Genomic DNA, 22889 nt, shown 5'->3' with positions numbered 1-22889 from the left:
TGCGGAGTATTCCACTATACAGTATAATACTACATTTCAATAATTCTTTATGGACCTTGCCATGAAAGAATTTAGCTCACTGGCATCACAGCTTCTCCTGCTTCCTGATATATTTTTATTTTCAAAGTATCTTCAAAGACACTTTAAATAATAAACTTTCTTATTCTTTAAATTGTGTGTAACTCCTTACTACGTAATATAAGAAAATACATCTTTACATTGGCTCTTTATCCCACAATGATAGATACACTATAACTTTACATTAGTATAATTTATAACCTGTACCTTTACTTTCTACCTATAATCCTGCAACAGAGCCACAAACTCATGCCACAAGGATGTGGGGCAAGTAAAATAAACAGGTGAGGCAATCTTGGGATTAAGAGAAAATAAGTAGCATATGATAGAACATAAGTTCTCTCTCTTCTAGTGCTTGTTATCAGCTATGAACAGTGAATTCACAAATGATAAATTCTTGATGCTACGAGAACTACAGGATTAGGCTCCTGCAAGGTTCTCATCACAATTTCACCAACCAATCAATACATAACCTTGTTTCATATAAAAGTGTGCTTCTGGTTAAAGACACTTTATTTAATATATACTGTCACATTGACCGCATGGCAAAGAACACTGTAACTCATGCCTGAATGAAGCTAATCTAACAAGCGTATTTTCTCCCTAAGGCACATCACAGTCTTCTTGTGCTTAGAACACTACACTTTACTACAACGCTGAGGGGCTATTTTAAACAGGAAAACTACCAATAAAAAGCACAAAAATGTGGAGAAATATGGCATCAGGTAAACTGAGAAAAGAATAACTTGTTCATAGTATAAGAGCTTAAAATATAGGCAGACTGTCACTTTGTTTAGCCTCCAGTGACTCAAATTTTTCACCACTCTGCATATGTGCAGGCCCTTGAATGACCAGCAAAAGCAATGGAAGTTTTGGTTTTGAAGTTACAAATAAATTTTAGCAAATATGTGTATTTGTAATAACAGAATCTTTGAATGAAGAGTACTGATTATTGTGTGTATGATCATACTGTACAAATCCTATGGCCTTGCTCTTTTATATATTTTTGAACAAAATCCAAGAGAACTATATTAAAACCCCTCAATATATCTCTACTTTAATAAATTCAGCATGTACTTTTGGAACTGTCTGATATATAAAAGTTCTTCACTGTCATATCTTTCTTCCTGGTGGCTCAGACAGTAAAGAATCCACCTGCAGTGGGAAATCAGAGACCTGGGTTTAATCCCTGGGTTAGCAAGATCCCCTGGAGGAGGGCATGGCACCCCACTCCAGTATTCTTGCCTGGAGAAGCCCCATGGACAGAGGAGCCTGGCGGGCCACAGTCCACGGGGTCACAGAGAGTCGGACACGACTGAGCGACTAAGCACAGCACAGCACAGTCCTTAAACGGTATCTACCTCTGTTCCATTAAGGCTTTTCAAGACTGTTTCATCTGATACTCACTCATGCATTCAAAGGGATTCCCTGTTGGTTCAGACTGTAAAGAATCTGCCTGAAATGCAGGTGACCTGGGTCAGGACGATCCCTGAAGAAGGGAATGGCTACCCACTCCACTATTCTTGCCTGGAGAATCCCATGGACAGAGGAGCCTGATACGCTACAGCCCATGGCATCACGAAGAATTGGACACAACTAAGCAACTAACACTTTCACACATTCAGAGATAACTATTGAGGGCCTTACTATTGTCGTAGATGCTAGGGATATAATAGAAAAAGACTTAGATGCAAGTGCTCATGAAGTTTATACTACAAGAAGGGAAACAGACAATAAACAAACATGTAAGTATTTAGTAACATGTAAGAAACCAATAACTAGTTGAGAAGAACTAAAAAGCCTCTTGATGAAAGTGAAAGAGGAGAGTGAAAAAGTTGGCTTAAAGCTCAACATTCAGAAAACAAAGATCACGGCATCTGGTCCCATCGCTTCATGGGAAATAGATGGGCAAACAGTGGAAACAGTGTCAGACTTTATTTTGGGGGGCTCCAAAATCACTGCAGATGGTGATCACAGCCATGAAATTAAAAGACACTTACTCCTTGGAAGGAACGTTATGACCAACCTAGATAGCATATTCAAAAGACTTTGCCAACAAAGGTCCGTCTAGTCAAGGCTATGGTTTTTCCAGTGGTCATGTATGGATGTGAGAATTGGACTGTGAGGAAGGCTGAGCGCTGAAGAATTGATGCTTTTGAACTGTGGTGTTGAAGAAGACTCTTGAGAGTCCCTTGGACTGCAAGGAGATCCAAACAGACCATTCTAAAGGAGATCAGTCCTGGGTGTTCATTGGAAGGATGATGCTAACGCTGAAACTCCAATACTTTGGCCACCTCATGCGAAGAGTTGACTCACTGGAAAAGACTCTGATCCTGGGAGGGATTGGGGGCAGGAGGAGAAGGGTACGACAGAGGATGAGATGGCTGGATGGCATCATCAACTCGATGGACATGAGTTTGGGTGAACTCTGCGAGTTGGTGATGGACAGGGAGGCCTGGTGTGCTGCAAATCATGGGGTCACAGAAAGTCAGACACGACTGAGTGACTGAACTGAACTGAAGAAACCAGTACTTCTTAAAAATTAAGTGGAGGAAGGGAGAGTGGTATAGGAATATCATACACAGAGCATCATAGAATGCCTATGTAAAGAGGTGACATTTGAACAGAAAGCTGAAGTTAGATAAGTACATTTGAGGCAACTGGCAAATAAACCAGTTTGAGTGCAGTAGCGGGACAGTTAGTCAAATAGGGTAGTTAGTCTAGAGCTAGATCAGAAGATCTACTGCAAGCATTTCATTTTAACTGTGATGGTAAGTCTTCGGAAGAGTCTGAAGTTGAGGAGATACTAATCTCAAATTTGTAATTGATTCTACTGTCTTTTACTTTATGATTATCTGAAATATTTTCTTTCTGGTTAATTCCAATGTTTGTCATTTTGGGGGTATGTTTCCTGTCAACTGCCTAAAGATAGATTCTCATTTTTTATCATAATGTACACTTGGCTTCATTTCTACTACATTATATAAAAGCAGGTGACAATATTTCCTCTTTCTTCCTCGTATTTATCAGACTCAGTTTATTTCTGCTCCTCCTCCTACAGCCCATCACAGTAAAAGTTCTATGTATGGCCTGCCCTTCTGCTTATTACTCTCTTACTTTCAGCAAACATATAGCCCTAAAAATCTAATCTTAATGAACCATTCTATATTCCTAGATGATTTCCTTATCTTTCTCCCTCATTCCTCTTCTCTCTGAGCAGGATCATTATCAGAAATTTGATTCTTCAAATGGTTTTATTTCCACATTACAAACTCCTGGTGTTACTCTTATTAAAATCTGACTACTATTAACAATGCATTTCACAGGCACGTTATCACTATCAATTCAAATATAAAAACACTGTGAGAGTCACTGCTCACCACTATCTGACATCCCGTAAGGTTTTGTTGTTTGTCACTGTCTATTTGCTAAGCTGTGTCCGACTCTTCCGATGCCCCACGGACTGTAGCCTGCCAGGCTCCTCTGTCCATGGACAGCGCAGGTAAGAATATGGGAGTGGGTTGCCATTTTCTCCTCCAGGGGATCTTCCCTACCCAGGCATTGAACCCACATCTCCTGCAACGGCAGGTGGGTTCTTCACCACTGAGCCACCAGCGAAGCCCTCTCTAATCTTTACCTGTGCTATTAAATTTAAGTAAGCACTTTTTAAAATACAAGCTTATCCCCCAAAGAACAACAAAACCAACATTAGTGCAGCAGCAGCATCCAACATACACGCCACACTTAAATTTTCCCTGTTGTCTCAAAAATGTCCTTTAAAATTGTTTTTCTCCCCACCCAGGAAGAAATCAGGATCTAGAGTCACACACTGCATTTGGCTAATAAGTGTCTTTTGTCTCATCTGACTTAGAATGGTCCCTCTACTTCTGTTTGCTCTTCATGGCACTGGCCACCAGGATGCCCCAGGGGTATTTCCTCATGATTAAATTCAAATCAAACATTTCTGCAATGGAAACTAGAGGTGATCAGTGTTATTCCTATTACATCACCCTCGAGATGCGCATGTCAAGCTCTCTGTGACATGACCAGTACAAAGCTTAACCTTATTTACTGTGTGGTAATCAACATCTCTCTACTTTAAAGGCACATTTGCTCTTTTATAATTAATAACTAATCTATAGGGTGGGGAAGGGAATGGAAAACCACTTCAGTATTCTTGCACTGAGAACGCCATGAACAATATAAAAAGGCAGAAAGATATTACACAGAAAGATGAGCCCCCGAGGATGGTAGGTGTCCAGTATGCTACTGGGAAAGACTAGAGAAATAGCTCCAGAAAGAATGAAGAGGCTGGGCCAAAGCAGAAAAGACGCCCAGCTGTGGATGTGACTGGGGGTAAAAGTAAAGTCTGATGCTATAATGAACAATATTGCATAGGTACCTGGGATGTTAGGTCCATGAATCAAGGTAAACTGGAAGTGGTCAAACAGGAGATGGCAAGAGTGAGCATCAACATTTTAGCAATCAGTGAACTAAAAAGGATGGAAATGGGTAAATTTTATTTAGATGACCATTATATCTACTACTGTGGGCAAGAATCCCTTAGAAGGAATGAAGTAGCCTCACAGCCAACAGAAGAGTGCAAAATGCAGTACTTAGTGCAATCTCAAAAACGACAGAATGATCTCAGTTCATTTCCAAGGCAAACCATTCAACATCACAGTAATCCAAGTCTATGCCCCAAACACTAATGCCAAAGAAGCTGAAGTTAAACGATTCTATGAAGACCGACAAGACCTTCTAGAACCAACACCTGAAAAAGATGTTCTTTTCATGATAAGGGACTGGAATGCAAAAGTAGGAAGTCAAGAGATACCTGGAGTACTGGGCAAGTTTGGCCTTGGAGTACAAAATGAAGCAGGACAAAGGCTAACAGAGTTCTGCCAAGAAAACACACTGGTCATAGCAAACAGCCTCTTCCAACAACACAAGAGACAACTCTACACATGGACATCACCAGATGGTCAATACTGAAATCAGACTGACTATATTCTTTGCAGCCAAAGGTGGAGAAGCTCTATACAGTCAGCAAAGACAAGACTTGGAGCAGACAGTGGCTCGGATCATCAGCTCCTTATTACAAAATTCAGGCTCACATTGAAAAAAGTAGGAAAAACCACTAGGCTACTCAGGTATGACCTAAATCAAGTCCTGTATGATTACAGTGGAGATGACGAATAGATTCAAGGGATTAGATCTGGTAGACAGAATATCTGAAGAACTATGGACAGAGGTTTGTAACACTGCACAGGAGGTGGTGACCAAAACCATCAAGAAAAAGAAATGCAAGAAGGCAAAGTGGTTGTCTGAGGAGGCCTTACAAATAGCTGAGAAAAAAAAGAAAAAAAATAGGCAAAGGCGAAAGGGAAAGATATACCCAACTGAATGCTGAGTTCCAAAGAATAGCAAGGAGAGGTGAGAATGCCACCTTAAGTAAACAATTCAAAGAAAGAGAGAAAAACAGCAGAATGGGAAAGACTAGAGATTTCTTTAAGAAAAAGAGGTACCAAAGGAACATTTCATGCAAAGATGAGCACAATAAAGGACAGAAACAGCAAGGACCTAACAGAAGCAGAAGAGATTAAGAAGAGTTGGGAAGAATACACAGAACTATACAAAAAAGGTCTTAATGACCCAGATAACCACAATGGAGTGGTCACTTACCTACAGCCAGACATCCGACAGTGTAAAGTCAAGTGGGCCTTATGAAGCATTATTATGAACAAAGCTAGTGGAGGTAATGGAACTCCAGTTGAGCTATTTCAAATCCTGTGTACAGCTGTGAAAGTGCTGTACTCAATACACTAGCAAATTTGGAAAACTCAGCAGTGACCACAGGACTGGAAAAGGTCAGTTTTCATTCCAATCCCAAAGAAAGACAATACCAAAGAATGCTCAAATTACCATACAACTGCATTCATTCAACATGCTAGCAAGATTGTGCTCAAAATCCTTCAAGCTAGGCTTCAGCAGTACGTCAATCAAGAACTTTCAGATGTACAAGCTGGATTTAGAAAAGGCAGAGGAACCAGAGATCAAATTGCCTACATCTGATGGATCATAGAAAAAACAAGGGAGTTTCAGAAAAACATCTACTTCTGCTTCACTGACTACACTAAAGCATTTGACTGTGTGGATCACAACAAACTGGAAAATTCTTAAAGAGTTGGCAGTAGCTGACCATCTTACTTGCCTCCTGAGAAACCTGTATGCAGGACAAGAAGCAACAGTTAGTACAGGACATGGAACAAAGGGCTGGTTCAAAATTGAGGAAAGGAGCATGTCAAGGCTGTATATTGTCATCTGGCTTATTTCACTTCTATGTAGAGTATGTCATGTGAAATGCTGGGCTGGATGAATCAAGCTGGAATCAAGATTGCCCAAAGAAATAACAACCTCAGATATGCAGATGATACCACTCTAATGGCAGGAAGTGAAGAGCCCCTTGATGAAGGTGAAACAGGAGAGTGAAAAGGCTGGCTTAAAATTCAACATTCAAAAAATGAAGATAATGGCATCAGGTCCCATCACTTCATGGCAAATAGATGGGAGAAAATGGAAACAGTGACAGATTTTATTCTCTTGGGCTCTAAAATCACTGCAAGTGGTGACTGTAATCATGACATTAAAAGACGCTTGCTCCTGGAAAGAGAAGCAATGACAAACCTAGACAGCGTATTAAAAGGCAGAAGCAAAGGTCCGTATAGTCAAAGCTATGGTTTCTCCAGTCATCATGTAACAATGTGAGAGTTGGACCATAAAGAAGGCTGAGTGCTAAAGAATTGATGTTTTTGAACTGGTGCTAGAGAAGACTCGAGAGTCCTTTGGACTGCAAGATCAAACTAGTCAATCCTAAAGGAAATCAATCCTGCATATTCACTGGAAGGACTGATGCTGAAACTCCAATACTCTGACCACCTGATGCAAACAGATGATTCACTGGCAAAGTCCCTCAGTCTGTGAAAGACTGAGGGCAAGAGAAAGGGGCGACAGACAGTAAGATGGTTGGACTGGATGGCATCAGTAATTCAATGAACGTGAGTTTGAGCAAACTCTGGGAAATAGCGAAGGACAGGGAAGCCTGGTATGCTGCAGTTCATGAGGTCACAGAGTTGTGACACGACTTGGCAATTGAACAACAATAGGGTGAAACTTTGAAACCTTGTAAAACACTGTTCTCTAAAACATTTTGCTAAATGGTTTTAGCATCCACTGATGATCCTTAACTTAATCAGTACTGGGAAACACTGTGTTGACTTTCTGAGTCTATATTCTTCCTACATTAGCTGACACTCTTCTAAGAGATTGCCACATAACATTAAGCATACCTAGCTTGGTTCCTAAGTACCAGTCGCCACTAAAATGAAGTAAGGTTCCTTGAAAAGGTCTGTTTACAGTTTTGGGTTTTTTTTTTTAATCAAAGAAAAACTGCTTTACAGTGTAAGTTTCTACCAAACGACAACATGAATCAGCCATAGGTCTGTTCACATTTATCACAGAGACCACAGTGATACTTGAAAGAGATGATCAAGATGTGTATATACACATGAGCACAAAATTGACAAAAATGCTTATATTTCTTAAATCTAGATAAAGAGTATATAAGTATTCTTATAAAATATCTCCAATTTTTGTATAAGTATAGTATTACTTTTCAAAGTAAAAAGTTGTTTCAAAAAGGTGGGGGAGGCGGGTGGGCAGAGGGGACCATGCAGGAATGCATAAGTACCAGTTAGAGAGAGAACAGAAATAAATGATTAAAGAGTTTCATCATAAAACTAAAAATAGAATACGTAACTTTTTTTAACATATAACCTTTAAAACATCAGGAAAAACTGCATCTGTCCAATGGAAAGCAAGGAGTGGAAGGGAATGAAAGTCAAGAAGATATCAATTAGAAGATATCAACCAACAGATGGCAGAACCAAGTCAGAAAATAAAAATAATTATAATAGGTGTAACGGACTGAATCCACCATTTGAGAAAAATGCTCATTTTCCGTCCAAAAAAGGAAACATACTGTCTAGCAGACACAATTAAAAATAAAGGAACAGAAAAACATACCTAAGACAAATATGAACCAAAACAAAGCTGAGGATCTAAAAAAACAAATATTTTCTAAAAAATAATTATGTAGTCATGAAAAGAACCAAAAAAGATATATGCATGTAAAAAGGTAGCATCAAAATACATCAAGCCAAAATTGATAAGCTGAAATGCATACCTCAATAATCACAATTAAAGATTTTAAAATATCTCCCTCAAAAAAAGATAACTCAAGCTGACAATACAAAGAGATATCCAAGATCTGAACTAATACAATTAGAAGCTATTAGATATGAAATGTTTATAAAACATGGCACATTTCAGGACTGATGTCACACAAACTGTATTTTCAAAAAGCAATGCAAAAAATGTAATTCTGTAACAAAAGAGCTCAAAATAACTAAACTTAAGAGGAGTGAATATACAAATGTTTATAGTAAGTGTATTTGTAATCCTTAAAATACTTAAAATAACCTAGATGTTCTTTATCTAGTAGAAATGGATGTAAAAAAATTGTGGTTTATTTTTACACACTGCAGTATAAAAAACAGATAACCAACAAGAACCTACTCTATAGCAGAGGGAACTATACTCAGTATCTTGTAATAATCTATAATGGAATTGAATCTAAAGAAAATATAAATATGTATGCATGTATAACTGAATTCACTTTGCTGTACATCTGAAACACAACACTGTAAATCAACTATATTTTAATAATATTTAAAAAACAAATGTATCAATATATCAATATTTTATACAATAGAACACTATTTAACAATAAAAATTAACTATTGATAATATTACAACAATGGATGAATCTCAAAAGAATGCATTTTCCTAAGATAAAAGAAGTCAGAATCTAAGGCTACAGATTTACAATACTGACTCCGTTTGTATGACAGGCTTGCAAAGGCAAAACTATAAAAACAGTAAATAAATCAGTGGTTACCAGAGGCAACCTAAAAGGGAGAGTACAAAAGGGCATGGGGGAATATTTTGAGAACTATTTTACATCCTAATTGTGGTGGAGGTTACACAATTTTATGCATTCACAAAACTTACAGCACAAGTCACTTTAAATCCATACATTTTATTGTATATTAATTATGTTGCCATATAAATAATCTAACTCATTCAACTCAACAGCTGGAAGAAGAGCCACAGAGCAAATCCAACAAGTAAATTATGATGACAGAAATCAATGGGGAAAATAAAGTGAAACAGATTAAAACCAAATTCTTTGAAACAGTTACTTAATTAGGACTCTGGCAGGAATGAACAGAAAAGTAGAATCTGAAAGAATAAACAGAAATGAATAAGAACTGAGATTTTTTTAAAGTGTTATAACTATCCACTAATAAGTCTGAAAAGCTTAACTGAAATAGATTAATAAACTAATATTAATGAAATTTAAATGATAGTGAAAGACCTTTCTTCACAACAAACCCCAGGACAAGACAGTTTTACAGGTAAACGTCTATTCATCTTCCCATGAACATTTTCTACCACATATACGATGTTGAAAAAATTGAAAATAGCAAAAAAATAGTTCACTTTATGGGACTAGTGTGATACTGTTTTATAAAACAGACAAGGTGATGAAAATGTTCTATATCTTAAAAGGATGTGGATTACTACAAGTGTATACATTTGTCAAAACTCACTAAAATAGTACTCTTCAGGTCAGTGCATCTATTTCTGTTACAACCATAAATGTACAAATCCTAACTAAAATAGCTAGTCATGTATTAAATCTAATAAAATATTTTTAAAATGGTATATCATAACCAAGTTGGGTTTATCCCAGAAATACAAAGTTCAATGTTTTTCAAAATTTGTTATACTTACTATTTTTAAAACAAATGAACAAAAAATTCTGAAGTAACCAGGAATGGAAAAGCTCTTTTGCTCCGTGGTCATGGTTATATACACGTAACCTACAGCAAACATTACATTTAATGGAGAAACTTAAGATGATTCCTCTAGAACAGGACAAGACATAGTACTGAAGCTCATGACCAACACACACACACACACATATATGAAGTATAAGAAATAAAACTGTAATCTGGGGAAAATAACTATTTCTCTTGGACAAATGTAAATAATCAACAAAGTAGTACAACCAATAAGAGAGACCAAAGTAAGACTACTAAATACAACACCAGCCTATAAAAATAAAAAACCTCCTAGGTCACCAAGAGCCAACTAGAAAATATAATAAAAAATACTTCAGCCACAAAAACCTTCAAGGATCCAGAAATAAGCCCGAAAAATTCATTAAAACAGCCAAAAATTCTGTAGAACTCTACAGAGAGAACTGAACAAATGGAGAGACATTTCATGTACTTAGATGGGACAACCTAATCTTATAAACATTTCAATACTCCCCAAATCAATCTGCATTTAGGACAAAAATTCCATTTGATCTTTAAAGAAAAAAGATACAAATGAGTTATTAAAGAAGAATAATCCCCAAGTGCTAACAACTAAAGACATGCTCAAATTTTACACGAGGGAATAAAGATCCATGAACAATTGAGTCAACCTAACAAAAGAAGATTAAAGGAGAGACTTGCTTTACCGCAGAAACAAGATGTACCAAAACACAACCATATTCTTTATGTGATACTGACAGAAGAACACAGAAAGACCACTGGAACGTAAGGCAAATTTCAGACAGCTCAGAACATACACACGGCAAATCAACATATAATACAGGCGCATCACACATCAGTAGGAAAATATGGATGATTTAAGAAGTGGAGAAAACTGGTTTACTACGTGGAGAAAAATAAAACCTGATCTTTATCAATATTATATAAAAGATAAGGCCTCAACGGGCTAAAGAATAAATATAAAACTATAAAACAGAAGGAACTGTGTTTTTGCCTCACAGGTGGGGAAGAAGAATTTGACTTTTAGAATACCATCAGAGTCCACTGGACCCAACTTTAGCTTTCTGGCTTCTTATTCAAGTCAGTTTGTAATAATTAATATTTCAGGACTTTTATTCTTTGAGACCATCCACAGAATAAAAACAGGAACTTATTTTTAATAGAATATAACACATTCTAGCCTGCAATTAATTACCAGATGTCCACCGGCTTTCATAAATCCAAAATACATTATGGGATCTTACTGATCTTATTTTTCCTATATTTTGTTGTTATATCATAAAAGGAAGTCATTACTTATTGTTCATCAATTATTCAAGTATGCTGAAACAAAGAGAAGCCTCTAAAATGGAAGAATGATGATATGATAGGCAGAATATTGGCTCCCCGGTGATGTCCATGCCCTAAACACCAGAATGTTATTGTATATGGCAAAAGGGACTCTGCAGATGTGAGTAAGGATGAGAATTTTGAAATGGCGAAATTATACCAGATTATCCAGACTGGGGTGGGCCCAATCTAATCATATTAGCAGTTAAAAGTGAAGAGCCCTTCTAGGCTACAGTCCATTACATATGATTGTCAAAGAAGAGTAAGAGAGATGAAACACTGCTGGCTCTGAACATGCAGGAAGGACACCACCAGCCAAGGAATGCAGGCAGCCTCTCACAGCTGGAAAAGGCATGGCAAATCGATCCTCCTTCAAGCCCCCAGAAAGACATGCAGCAACACAGACAGCTTGATTTTAGCCCAGTGAGACTTGTCTCAGACTTTGGATGCTATAGAATTATAAGATAATCAATGAGTACTGTCTTGAGCAACTTCATGATAATTTACTATAGTAGAAATAGAAAGACAATACAGATTTAATGCCTAAAAGGATGATGCAATAGTGAAATAAGTTATAAAAATAAATTTATAAATAAATTATAAAGTTATTTTCTTTACCTCAAAGTACTGCATCTTTCAAAAACATATAATGACTAAGAAACTATCTTTGGAGTCTGATTTTAGCTTTTATCAACTCCAGCTAATAAAAAATTTTCATTTTCTACTTAAGACAATCAGAGAAGAAAATGACAGATGATAATTTATGTTTATTACACAGATCAGAAAATAAATATAAAGAGGTAACAGCACCTAAAATTGATGATGGTGACAATAAACATATTAATAAAATCTGAGTCTTCAAATGACAATATCATACATGAATTTTCTCAAATTCAAGAATCAATGAAAAGGACAATACATTTCTAAGGGGAGGAAAAAGGGAAACACAGTATTCTCATCCATTAATTCATTCAGCTGAAGGACTTCATCATACAACGTTCTACAACAAGAACCTGGGCTATTTTTAAGCTCAAAGGATGCATAACAATATCCTTCAACTTTTATGATGTTTGTGCACCAAGATTTACTTGATACAAAGAGATTTTTAAGTATGTTTAAATTCATATTAAAATTTCTAATAAAGTTGCTATTATATTTTTTTCTTATTGCTGAAAATTAGAAAAATAACAAAATATAAACATAGCAAAAAGGTCTATTTGACCTAGATGGTTAATGCTGACAACTGTTTTTCTTAGTAAAACCAAAATTTGGTATACTAAGCTATATACCATAAAGCAAAAAAGAATTAGTGAGTTTGAATATAACAACATTAAAGAGTTCTATACTATATTTATGGTGGATATGATGGATACCATAAAAAAAGTTAACAGACATGACAAAATGAGAGAAGTTATCAAAGCCTTTGACTGTGTGGAGAACAATAAACTGTGGAAAATTCTGAAAGAGATGGGAATAGCAGACCACCTGACCTGCCTTTTGAGAAATCTGTATGCAGGTCAGGAAACAACAGTTAGAACTGGACATGGAACAACAGACTGGTTCCAAATAGGAAAAGGAGTACGTCAAGGCTGTGTATCGTCACCTTGCTTATTTAACTTCTATGCAGAGTACATCATGAGAAACGCTGGACTGGAAGAAACACAAGCTGGAATCAAGATTGCCGGGAGAAATATCAATAACCTCAGATATGCAGATGACACCACCCTTATGGCAGAAAGTGAAGCCTCTTGATGAAAGTGGAAGAGGAGAGCGAAAAAGTTGGCTTAAAGCTCAACATTCAGAAAACAAAGATCATGGCATCTGGTCCCATCACTTCATGGGAAATAGATGGGGAAACAGTGTCAGACTTTGTTTTTTTGGGCTCCAAAACACTGCAGATGGTGACTTGCAGCCATGAAATTAAAAGACGCTTACTCCTTGGAAGAAAAGTTATGACCAACCTAGATAGTATATTCTAAAGCAGAGACATTACTCTGCGAACAAGGTCCGTCTAGTCAAGGCTATGGTTTTTCCTGTGGTCATGTATGGATGTGAGAGTTGGACTGTTAAGAAGGCTGAGCGCCAAAGAATTGATGCTTTTGAACTGTGGTGTTGGAGAAGACTCTTGAGAGTCCCTTGGACTGCAAGGAGATCCAACCAGTCCATTCTGAAGGAGATCAACCCTGGGATTTCTTTGGAAGGAATGATGCTAAAGCTGAAACTCCAGTACTTTGGCCACCTCATGTGAAGAGTTGACTCATTGGAAAAGACTCTGATGCTGGGAGGGATTGGGGGCAGGAGGAGAAGGGGACGACCGAGGGTGAGATGGCTGGATGGCATTATGGATTCGATGGACGTGAGTCTGAATGAATTCCGGGAGATGGTGATGGACAGGGAGGCCTGGCGTGCTGCGATTCATGGGGTTGCAAAGAGTCGGACACAACTGAGTGACTGAACTGAACTGAACTGAACTGAACTGATGTAATCAACATGGACTATGCAGAATATACAAGGGACATATGAGAAAGAGTGGCTCTGATGCTAAACTATACAGGAGACCAAAGAGACATGGGTTTCATCCCTGGGTGGAGAAAAACCCCTGGCAACCTACTCCAGTATCCTTGCCCAGAAAACTCCGTGGACAGAGAAGTCTTGTGGGTTACATGGAGTAGCAAAGAGTCAGACATGATAAAGTGACTTAGCACAGCCCAGCAACCCAGCAAGACACACAGCACAACAGCACAGCAAAATATACCTTCTGGGCTATCAAGCATGAGGAATCTGGATGATGCCAAGGGTTTCTTGGATACAATGATACAGAAATACTCATGCACTCTGCTGAATGCAAATTAGTTTCACACAACCGTTATAAATAGCACACACTATTTAGTCAATTTAAATCTATACATGTCCTGCTGCTGCTGCTGCTAAGTCGCTTCAGTCGTGTCCGACTCTGCGATCCCATAGACGGCAGCGCACCAGGCTTTCCCGTCCCTGGGATTCTCCAGGCAAGAACACTGGAGTGGGTTGCCACTTCCTTCTCCAATGCGTGAAAGTGAAAAGTGAAAGTGAAGTCGCTTTCACTCAGCGACCCCACAGACCGCAGCCTTCCAGGCTCCTCTGTCCACGCGATTTTCCAGGCAAGAGTACTGGAGTGGGGTGCCATTCCTATGCTCTATTAATTCTGCTGTTAGGAATATATCTTAAAAAAATGTTTACAAAGTCACAAAAGAGAACAGTTACAACAAATTCACCACAATGTGAGGTAGCAGGGAGTTGGAGATAACCTGATATCTATCACTGGAAGCCATAACAGATACACTATTCATTTTATACAGCAGGTAGCAGCAGTGGATTACTGTACAGATAGGAACATATATAACAGGAACATGAGTTACAGGGGCAAAGAAGAAACAAAAAGGATAAGGAAAGGTGAAAATTATGCAATGGGAGAAAGACAGTGCCTCTACCAAATTCATTTTCACTCTTGAAACCTATTATGCTAAATTACAACATAAATACTCAAAATACAGTATCAGTTCAGTCGCTCAGTCGTATCTGACTCTTTGCAACCCCATGGACTGCAGCACGCCAGGCTCCCCTGTCCACCACCAACTCCCTCAGCTTGCTCAAACTCATGTCCATCCAATCGGTGATGGCATCCAAACATCTTATCCTCTGTCATCCTCTTCTCCTCCTGTCTTCAATCTTTCCCAGCATCAGGGTCTTTTCCAATGAGTCAGTTCTTTCCATCAGGTGGCCAAAGTATTGGAGTTTCAATTTCAGCATCAGTCCTTCCATTGAATCCTCAGGACTGATTTCCTTTAGGATTGACTGGTTTGATTTCCTTGCAGTCCAAAGGACTCTCGAGAGTCTTTTCAAACACATTTCAAAAGCATAAATTCTTCAGCGCTAAGCTTTCTTTATAGTCCAACTCTCACATCCATACATGACTACTGGAAAAACCATAGCTTTGACTAGATGGACCTTTGTTGGCAAAGTAATGTCTCTGCTTTTTAATATGCCGTCTAGGCTGCTCATAGCTTTTCTTCCAAAAAGCAAGCGTCTTTTAATTTCATAGCTACTGTCACCATCTGCAGTGATTTTGTAGCCCCCCAAAATAAAGTCTGTACTGTTTCCATTGTTTCCCCATGTATTTGCCATGAAGTGATGGGATCAGATTCCATGATCTTAGTTTTCTGAATGTTGAGTTTTAAGCCAACTTTTTCACTCTCCTCTTACTTTCATCAAGAGTCTCTTTGGTTCTTTGCTTTCTGCCATAAATGTAATGTTATTTGCATATCTGAGGTTATTGATATTTCTCCCAACAATCTTGACTCCAGCTTGTGCTTCATCCAGCCTGGCATTTCTCATGATGTACTCTGCATATAAGGTAAACAAGCAGGGTGACAATATACAGCCTTGATGTACTCCTTTCCCCATCTGGAACCAGTCCATTGCTCCATGTCCAGTTCTAACTGTTGCTTCTGTCCAGTTCTAACTGTATACAGAAACCTGCATACAGACTTCTCAGGAGGAAGGTAAGGCGGTCTGACATTCCCATTTCTTTAAGAATTTTCCACAGTTTGTTGTGATCCACACAAAGGCTTTGACATAGTCAATAAAGCAGAAGTAGGTATTTTTCTGGAACTCTCTTGCTTTTTTGATGATCCAACGGATATTGGCAATTTAATCTCTGGTTCCTCTGCCTTTTCTAAATCCAGCTTGGACATCTGCAAGTTCACAGTTCACATACTGTCGAAGCCTGGCTTGCAGAATTTTGAGCATTTCTTTGCTAGCATGTGCAATGAGTGCAATTGCGCGGTAGTTTGAGCATTCTTTGGCATTGCATTTCTTTGGGACTGGAATGAAAACTGACCTTTTCCAGTCCTGTGGTCACTGGTGAGTTTCCCAAATTTGCTGGCATATTGAGTACAACACTTTCACAGCATCATCTTTTAGGATCTGAAATAGCTCAAATGGAACTCCATCACCTCCACTAGCTTTGTTTGTAGTGATGCTTCTAAGGCCCACTTGACTTCGCATTCCATGATGTCTGGCTCTAGGTGAGTGATCACACCATCATGATTATCTGGGTCATGAAGATCTCTTTTGTATAGTTCTGTGTATTCTTGCCACCTCTTCTTAATATCTTCTGCTTCTGTTAGGTCCATACCATTTCTGTCCTTTATTGAGCCCATCATTGCCATGAAATGTTCCCTTGGTGTCTCTAACTTTCTTGAAGAGATCTCTAGTCTTTCCCATTCTGTTGTTTTCCTCGATTTCTTTGCATTGATCACTGAGGAAGGCTTTCTTATCTCTCCTTGTTATTCTTTGGAACTCTGCATTCAGATGGGTATATCTTTCCTTTTCACTTTCACTTTTCTTTTTTTCAGCTATTTGTAAGGCCTCCTCAGACAACCATTTTGCCTTTTTGCAAAATCGTATGCAAAATATAGTATGCTATACTAGAAATCAGGTATAAAAACACTGGATGTTTTCCTATACATTATAAAAATAATATTAAGTACTAACTTGCTGTTAAATATAAATCCTTTACAAAATATGCATATTTTAATATAAAGAAAAAATGTCAAATAGAGATTACAATTTTACTCACTTTAGCTCCAACACTGCAACTGCCCGTGCTCCCCGTGCTCCCACTTGCAACTCCTGTAAATCTAGCTTCCAATAATTCTTGCCTTCTTGGATCCAGACTATGAAGCTCATCCATTGCACCTATTAAGACCAAAAAAAAAAAAAAGAAAACAAAAAAAAGCACACTTACATATGTATTTATATACTTATATCTAAAATATATTTATGGAATTAGCTATGACAAACCTAAACAGCATATTAAAAAGCAGAGCCATCACTTTTCCAACAAAGGTCCATATAGTCAAAGCTATAGTTTTCCAGTAGTCATGTATGGATGTAAGATTTGGATCATAAAGAAGGCTGAGTGCTGAAGAATTGATGCTTCTGAACTGTGGTACTGGAGAAGATTCTTGAGAGTCCCTTGGACAACAAGGAGATCAAACAGAAATCATCCCTGTATATTCAGTGGAAGGACAGATACTGAGCTGAAGCCCCAGTACTTTAGCCACCTGATGTGAAGAGCCAACTCTTGGAAAAGACCCTGATGCTGGGCAGGAAGAGAAGGGGCAACAGAGGATGAGATGGTTGGATGGCATCATGAACTCAATGGACATGAATTTGAGAAAACTCCGAGGGATAGTGAAGGATAGGGAAGCCTGGTGTGCTGCAGCCCATCTGATCACAAAGAGTCAGACATAACTGAACAACAATTAGTTGAAATGTAAATATAAACTTAACGAATTCCAAAAGCAGATGAATGTAAGGACTTTAAAGGTTTTTATAATGTCCACAATTATCTATCAAAATAACCTATGGTGGATTTCCAACACTTTTTGACTGGAATCCACAGTAACAAATATATTTTCACCCAAATCAACACACACATGCATACATTTTATATTAAAAGTTTCACAACTGTTTATTACTATATGCTGCAAGCTCCAATATTTTCAAGTCTATTCTAATCCATTAAAAAGAAAAAAATGCTGTTTGTAAGGTATTAAACTAATTTGATGAGCCATTAGTGGATCCAAGTCCACAGTTTGAAAAAACATCACTTCTCATAATGTAATCTCCCTACTCTAAGCTTATACAGAATTTTGCACTAAGTGGTATTACTACTTAAATACTTTGCTTATATATAACTCATGACTTGGTTGTTTTGTTGTTATTTAGTTGCTAGGTCATGGTCCGACTCTTTGCAACCCCATGGACTGTAGCCCGCCAGGCTCTCTGTCCATGGGATTTCCCAAGCAAGAATATTGAAGTAGGTTGCCATATCCTTCTCCAGGAGACCTTTCCAATCCAGGGATCAAATCCATGTCTCCTGCTTGGCAGGCGGATTCTTTTTCATTAAGCCACCTGGGAAGCACTCAATTTATGACTAACTGTATTTAAAACGGGGAAGACTCTTATTACCGTCACGTCCAAAGATTTTTTTGTACACTGTTTTCAGTTTCTAGCAGGCAGACACAAAACACACACAAATATCAAGCAGATCACTGAGGTAACACCTATTATTAAATAATAACTCTAAGAATTAAAGAGGGGAAAATGAACTCCCTCATGTAATTTCAACTAAGGAGACTAAAGCACCACAAATTCTAGTTAAAGTTAAATTAAACTCTTAAAAATCCTCTCCTCCATATCTGCTAATTCTCTACTGATAAAACTTTAGGAGTGACCTAAGTGAGTCAAAGGGAGCTGGAGGATATTATCAGAATCCAGAACCACATGTGGAACATTTTCAAACTACCTTACACCCCTTTCACACACCCTGATGTTTTCCTCCTAAAAGTTAAGAGCTATTCCTATAGTCCTTAACTCTTTGAAGTTCCCTCATTACCTTCCACTTTCATTCGGATGGAGGGCTGGAGGGATAATGGCCACCATTCCATGTTTATTAGCATTTCTGTGCCTGTATGTATCTTCTCTGTCCATTCTTCATTCTTCCATCTTAGACAAAAAGGTAGCTAAGTCCAAAAGCCTAAAGCCTTCATTTCTTGTTTTTGATCCTATTCCTTAATATTCAAGAAATCTTGCATCTGCACAGATCCCTGTTCTCTTGTGCGTCTCTCCCCTCCCTGCCTCCTTCTGTCTCACATATGCCTTTAAAATAAAAAACAAACTGAAGCTTGAATTTCATGCAATTAATATCAGAAAATTTAATTATTTCCTTACACTGGTGATTTATAACTCTAACTAGTTTTAGGTCCCGAGAATCTGGTTTCTATCATAAGTATACTCCTGACAATGTACTTTCAAGTATCATCAGTACTTCCTTTTTTCCCGATCCTGCTACTACATCAGAAATAGTCACTGTCAGGGCCTTCCGTGGTCATCCAGTGGGTAAGAAGCCACCTTGCACTGCAATATACCAGCTCAATCCTTGGTCCAGGAAGATCCCACATGCCACAGAGCAACTAAGCCCGTGAGCCACAACCAGTCAGTCAGCATTCTACAGCCTACAAGCTGCAAGTATTGAGGCAACGTGCTGCAACTATCGAAGTCCGCATGCCTAGAGCCTGTGCTCCACAAGAGCAATCACTGCAACCAGAAGCCTGCCCCCCAAAACAAAGAGCAGCCCCTGCTGCCCCAACCAGAGAAGGCGTGGATGCAGCAATGAAGACACGCCACAACCAAAACAAAATAAATCTTAAAAAACCCACTGTCGGTTGACAGACAGGAAAAACATTTTAAATCTTTGATTTTTATCCATGTTCTTCATAATGATTTGAGGAGCAGAAATGTTTAATTTTGAAGGGAAAATATCTAATTTTTCTATTTATGGTTATTATCTTTCTATTACCAAGAAAACTTTGCATGTCCCAAAGTGAAAAAACATAATCTTTTTAAGTTTTACGTTTTTCCGCTTAGGTCTATGATTTATCCTAAATTAATATTTGTGTATGGTTCACTTCACTTCAGTTCAGTCGCTCAGTCATGTCCAACTCTTTGCAACCCCATGAATCGCAGCACGCCAAGCCTCCCTGTTCATCACCATCTTCCGGAGTTCACTCAGACTCACGTCCATCGAGTCAGTGATGCCATCCAGCCATCTCATCCTCTGTTGTCCCCTTCTTCTCCTCCCCCCAATCCCTCCCAGCATCAGAGTCTTTTCCAATGAGTCAACTCTTCGCATGAGGTGGCCAAAGTACTGGAGTTTCAGCTTTAGCATCATTCCTTCCAAAGAAATCCCAGGGTTGATCTCCTTCAGAATGGACTGGTTGGATCTCCTTGCAGTCCAAGGGACTCAAGAGTCTTCTCCAACGCCACAGTTCAAAAGCATCAATTGGTAGGGGTCAGAATTTTTTCCCATATGCTTTTCTTGTTTTATTAATCACCATTTGTCAAAAAACAGAAGCAGCAAAATTCTGCATTCACCAATAGTTTTGGTGGGTTTCTCAGGAGCAATAGATATATATAGTATTAATATAAAGACAAACATGTAAACCAATGGAATAAAACAGAGAGCCCAGAAATAAGAGTGCAAAGACCACTCCATGGGGGAAAAAACAATCTTTTCAACAAACAGCCCTGGAAAGACTGGATATCTACATGCAAAAATGTTAAGCTGAACACTTTCCTAACATCAAATACAAAAATTAACTCAAAATGGATCAAATACTTAAATATAAAGACCTGAAACTATAAAACTCACAGAAGAAAACAAGGGAAAATCTTCATGACACTGGATCTGGCAATGACTTCTTCGATATAAAAACAAAAGCTCAGCAACAAAAGAAAATACATGTAGCTGGACTTTATCAAAATTAACTTCCCTGGTGGTCCAGTGGCTAATGTTCTAAGCTCCCAATGCAAGGGACCGGGGTTCAATCCTTGGTCAGGGAACTAGATCCCACATCTGAACTAAGAGCTGGCGCAGCCAAATAAATAAGTAAAAATAAATATTAAAAGCATTTTTTAAAAAACTAAATCACTTCTGTGCATCAAAGTGAAATGTTGCAGATACGAGCCGTGTGCTACAAAGGCTTCAAGACCTTTGGAGGAGAGGATTTCGATCCGGTGCTAGAGACGAGGCTTAACACTCAGAGCTCTTTGTGTAACAATTTTATTAAAGGTAAAATAGAGAAAGCTTCTGACAGACATCAGAAGGGGGCAGAAAGAACACCCCATTGTAGTTTTTAGCAAGGCATATGTCTGTTAGCAAGCTGCTCATCAGATAAGAGAGAAACCTCAAGGCTCAGGGAGTTTCACCAGGCCCCAGTCCCACAATATGCATTTTTAAGATAGAATACCACAAGGTGTGTCACTCTCCGCCCTCCCCGCCCTGCCCTCCCCAAAAGACCGGAATACTGGCTCGTTGAACCACGTTTGAGAAAAGAAAAAAAAAAAAGTTAGTCTTAGGCTGAACCAATTTGAAGAAAGGCAGATTGCAAAGCAAATACATAGTTTCATCAACATAGCTTAAGGAAAACATTTACATAAGAAAAACCCATTGGTTAGCTCAAGGTTTGAGAAAAATTAAGTTGAGGCAGAACCAGCTATCCTCAACAGAGAAGGGAAAAGGCCTGCCACTTGTGGTGTATTTCCTCTTGCCACTTGGGAACTTCTTGTCTTACTACCTCTTAACCCTCTTAAAAGGATACTATCAAAGTAAATGTGAGAAAACATCTGCAAGTCCTATGTCTCATAATGGATTGCTACCTAGAGATTGCAATATGAGAGGCCTGGGTTTAATCCCTGGGTTGGGAAGATCCCCTGGAGAAGGGAAAGGTTACCCAGTCCAGTATTCTGGCCTGGAGAATTCTACAGACTCTAGTCCATGGGTCGTGAAGACCTTTTTTGTACAGTTCTTCTATGTATTCTTTCCACCTCTTAATATCTTCTGCTTCCGTTAGGTCCCTACCATTTCTGTCCTTTATTGAGCCCATCTTTGCATGAAATGTTCCCTTGGTATGTCTAATTTTCTTGAAGAGATCTCTAGTCTTTCCCATTCTATTGTTTTCCTCTATTTCTTTGCATTGATCCCTGAGGAAGGCTTTCTTCTCTCTTCTTGCTATCCTTCGGAACTCTGAATTGAAATGGGTACATCTTTCCTTTTCTCCTTTGCTTTTCGCCTCTCTTCTTTTCACAGCTATTTGTAAGGCCTCCTCAGACAGCTACTTTCCTTTTTTGCATTTCTTTTTCTTGGGGATGGTCTTGATTCCTGTCTCCTGTACAATGTCATGAACCTCCGTCCATAGTTCATCAGGCACTCTATCAGATCTAGTCCCTTAAATCTATTTCTCACTTCCACTGTAAAAAATCAAAGGGATAAATCATAAATCAAAAGGATTTGATTTATGTCATACCTGAATGGTTTAGTGGTTTTCTCCACTTTCTTCAATTTCAGTCTGAATTTGGCAATAAGGAGCTCATAATCTGAGTCCGGTCTTGTTTTTGCTGACTGTATAGAGCGTCTCCATCTTTGGCTGCAAAGAATATAATCAATCTGATTTCAGTGTTGACCATCTGGTGATGTCCATGTGTAGAGTCTTCTCTTGTGTTGTTGGAAGAGGGTGTTTGCTACGACCAAAGCATTTTCTTGGCAAAACTCTATTACTCTTTGCCCTGCTTCATTCCGCATTCCAAGGCCAAATCTGCCTGTTACTCCAGGTGTTTCTTGACTTCCTACTTTTGCATTCCAGTCCCCTATAATGAAAAGGACATCTTTTTTGGGTGTTAGTTTTAAAAGGTCTTGCAGGTCTTCATAAAACCGTTCAACTTCAGCTTCTTCAGCGTTACTGGTTGGGGCACAGACTTGGATAACTGTGATATTGAGTGGTTTGCTTGGAAACGAACAGAGATCATTCTGTCATTTTTGAGACTGCATCCAAGTACTGCATTTCAGACTCTTTTGTTGACTATGATGGCCACTCCATAATAGTCATGATGGTGTGATCACTCACCTAG

General features: G+C 38.5%; 1 protein-coding gene across 1 annotated transcript in view; it reads right to left on the bottom strand.

Annotated features, from left to right (window-relative positions):
* The window catches only part of TLK1 (tousled like kinase 1), a 174860-nt gene that overhangs the window by 95383 nt on the left and 56588 nt on the right, over nt 1–22889 (bottom strand). The window contains exon 2 of the mRNA XM_052659646.1: nt 16996–17114. Coding sequence (XP_052515606.1) covers nt 16996–17114 — 119 coding nt within the window. The remainder of the gene's footprint in view (nt 1–16995; nt 17115–22889) is intronic.

Source organism: Budorcas taxicolor, chromosome 2, assembly GCF_023091745.1.
Source record: "Budorcas taxicolor isolate Tak-1 chromosome 2, Takin1.1, whole genome shotgun sequence".
In the NCBI taxonomy this organism is placed as follows: Eukaryota; Metazoa; Chordata; class Mammalia; order Artiodactyla; family Bovidae; genus Budorcas; species Budorcas taxicolor.
This window is presented reverse-complemented; position numbering and strand designations above follow the sequence as displayed.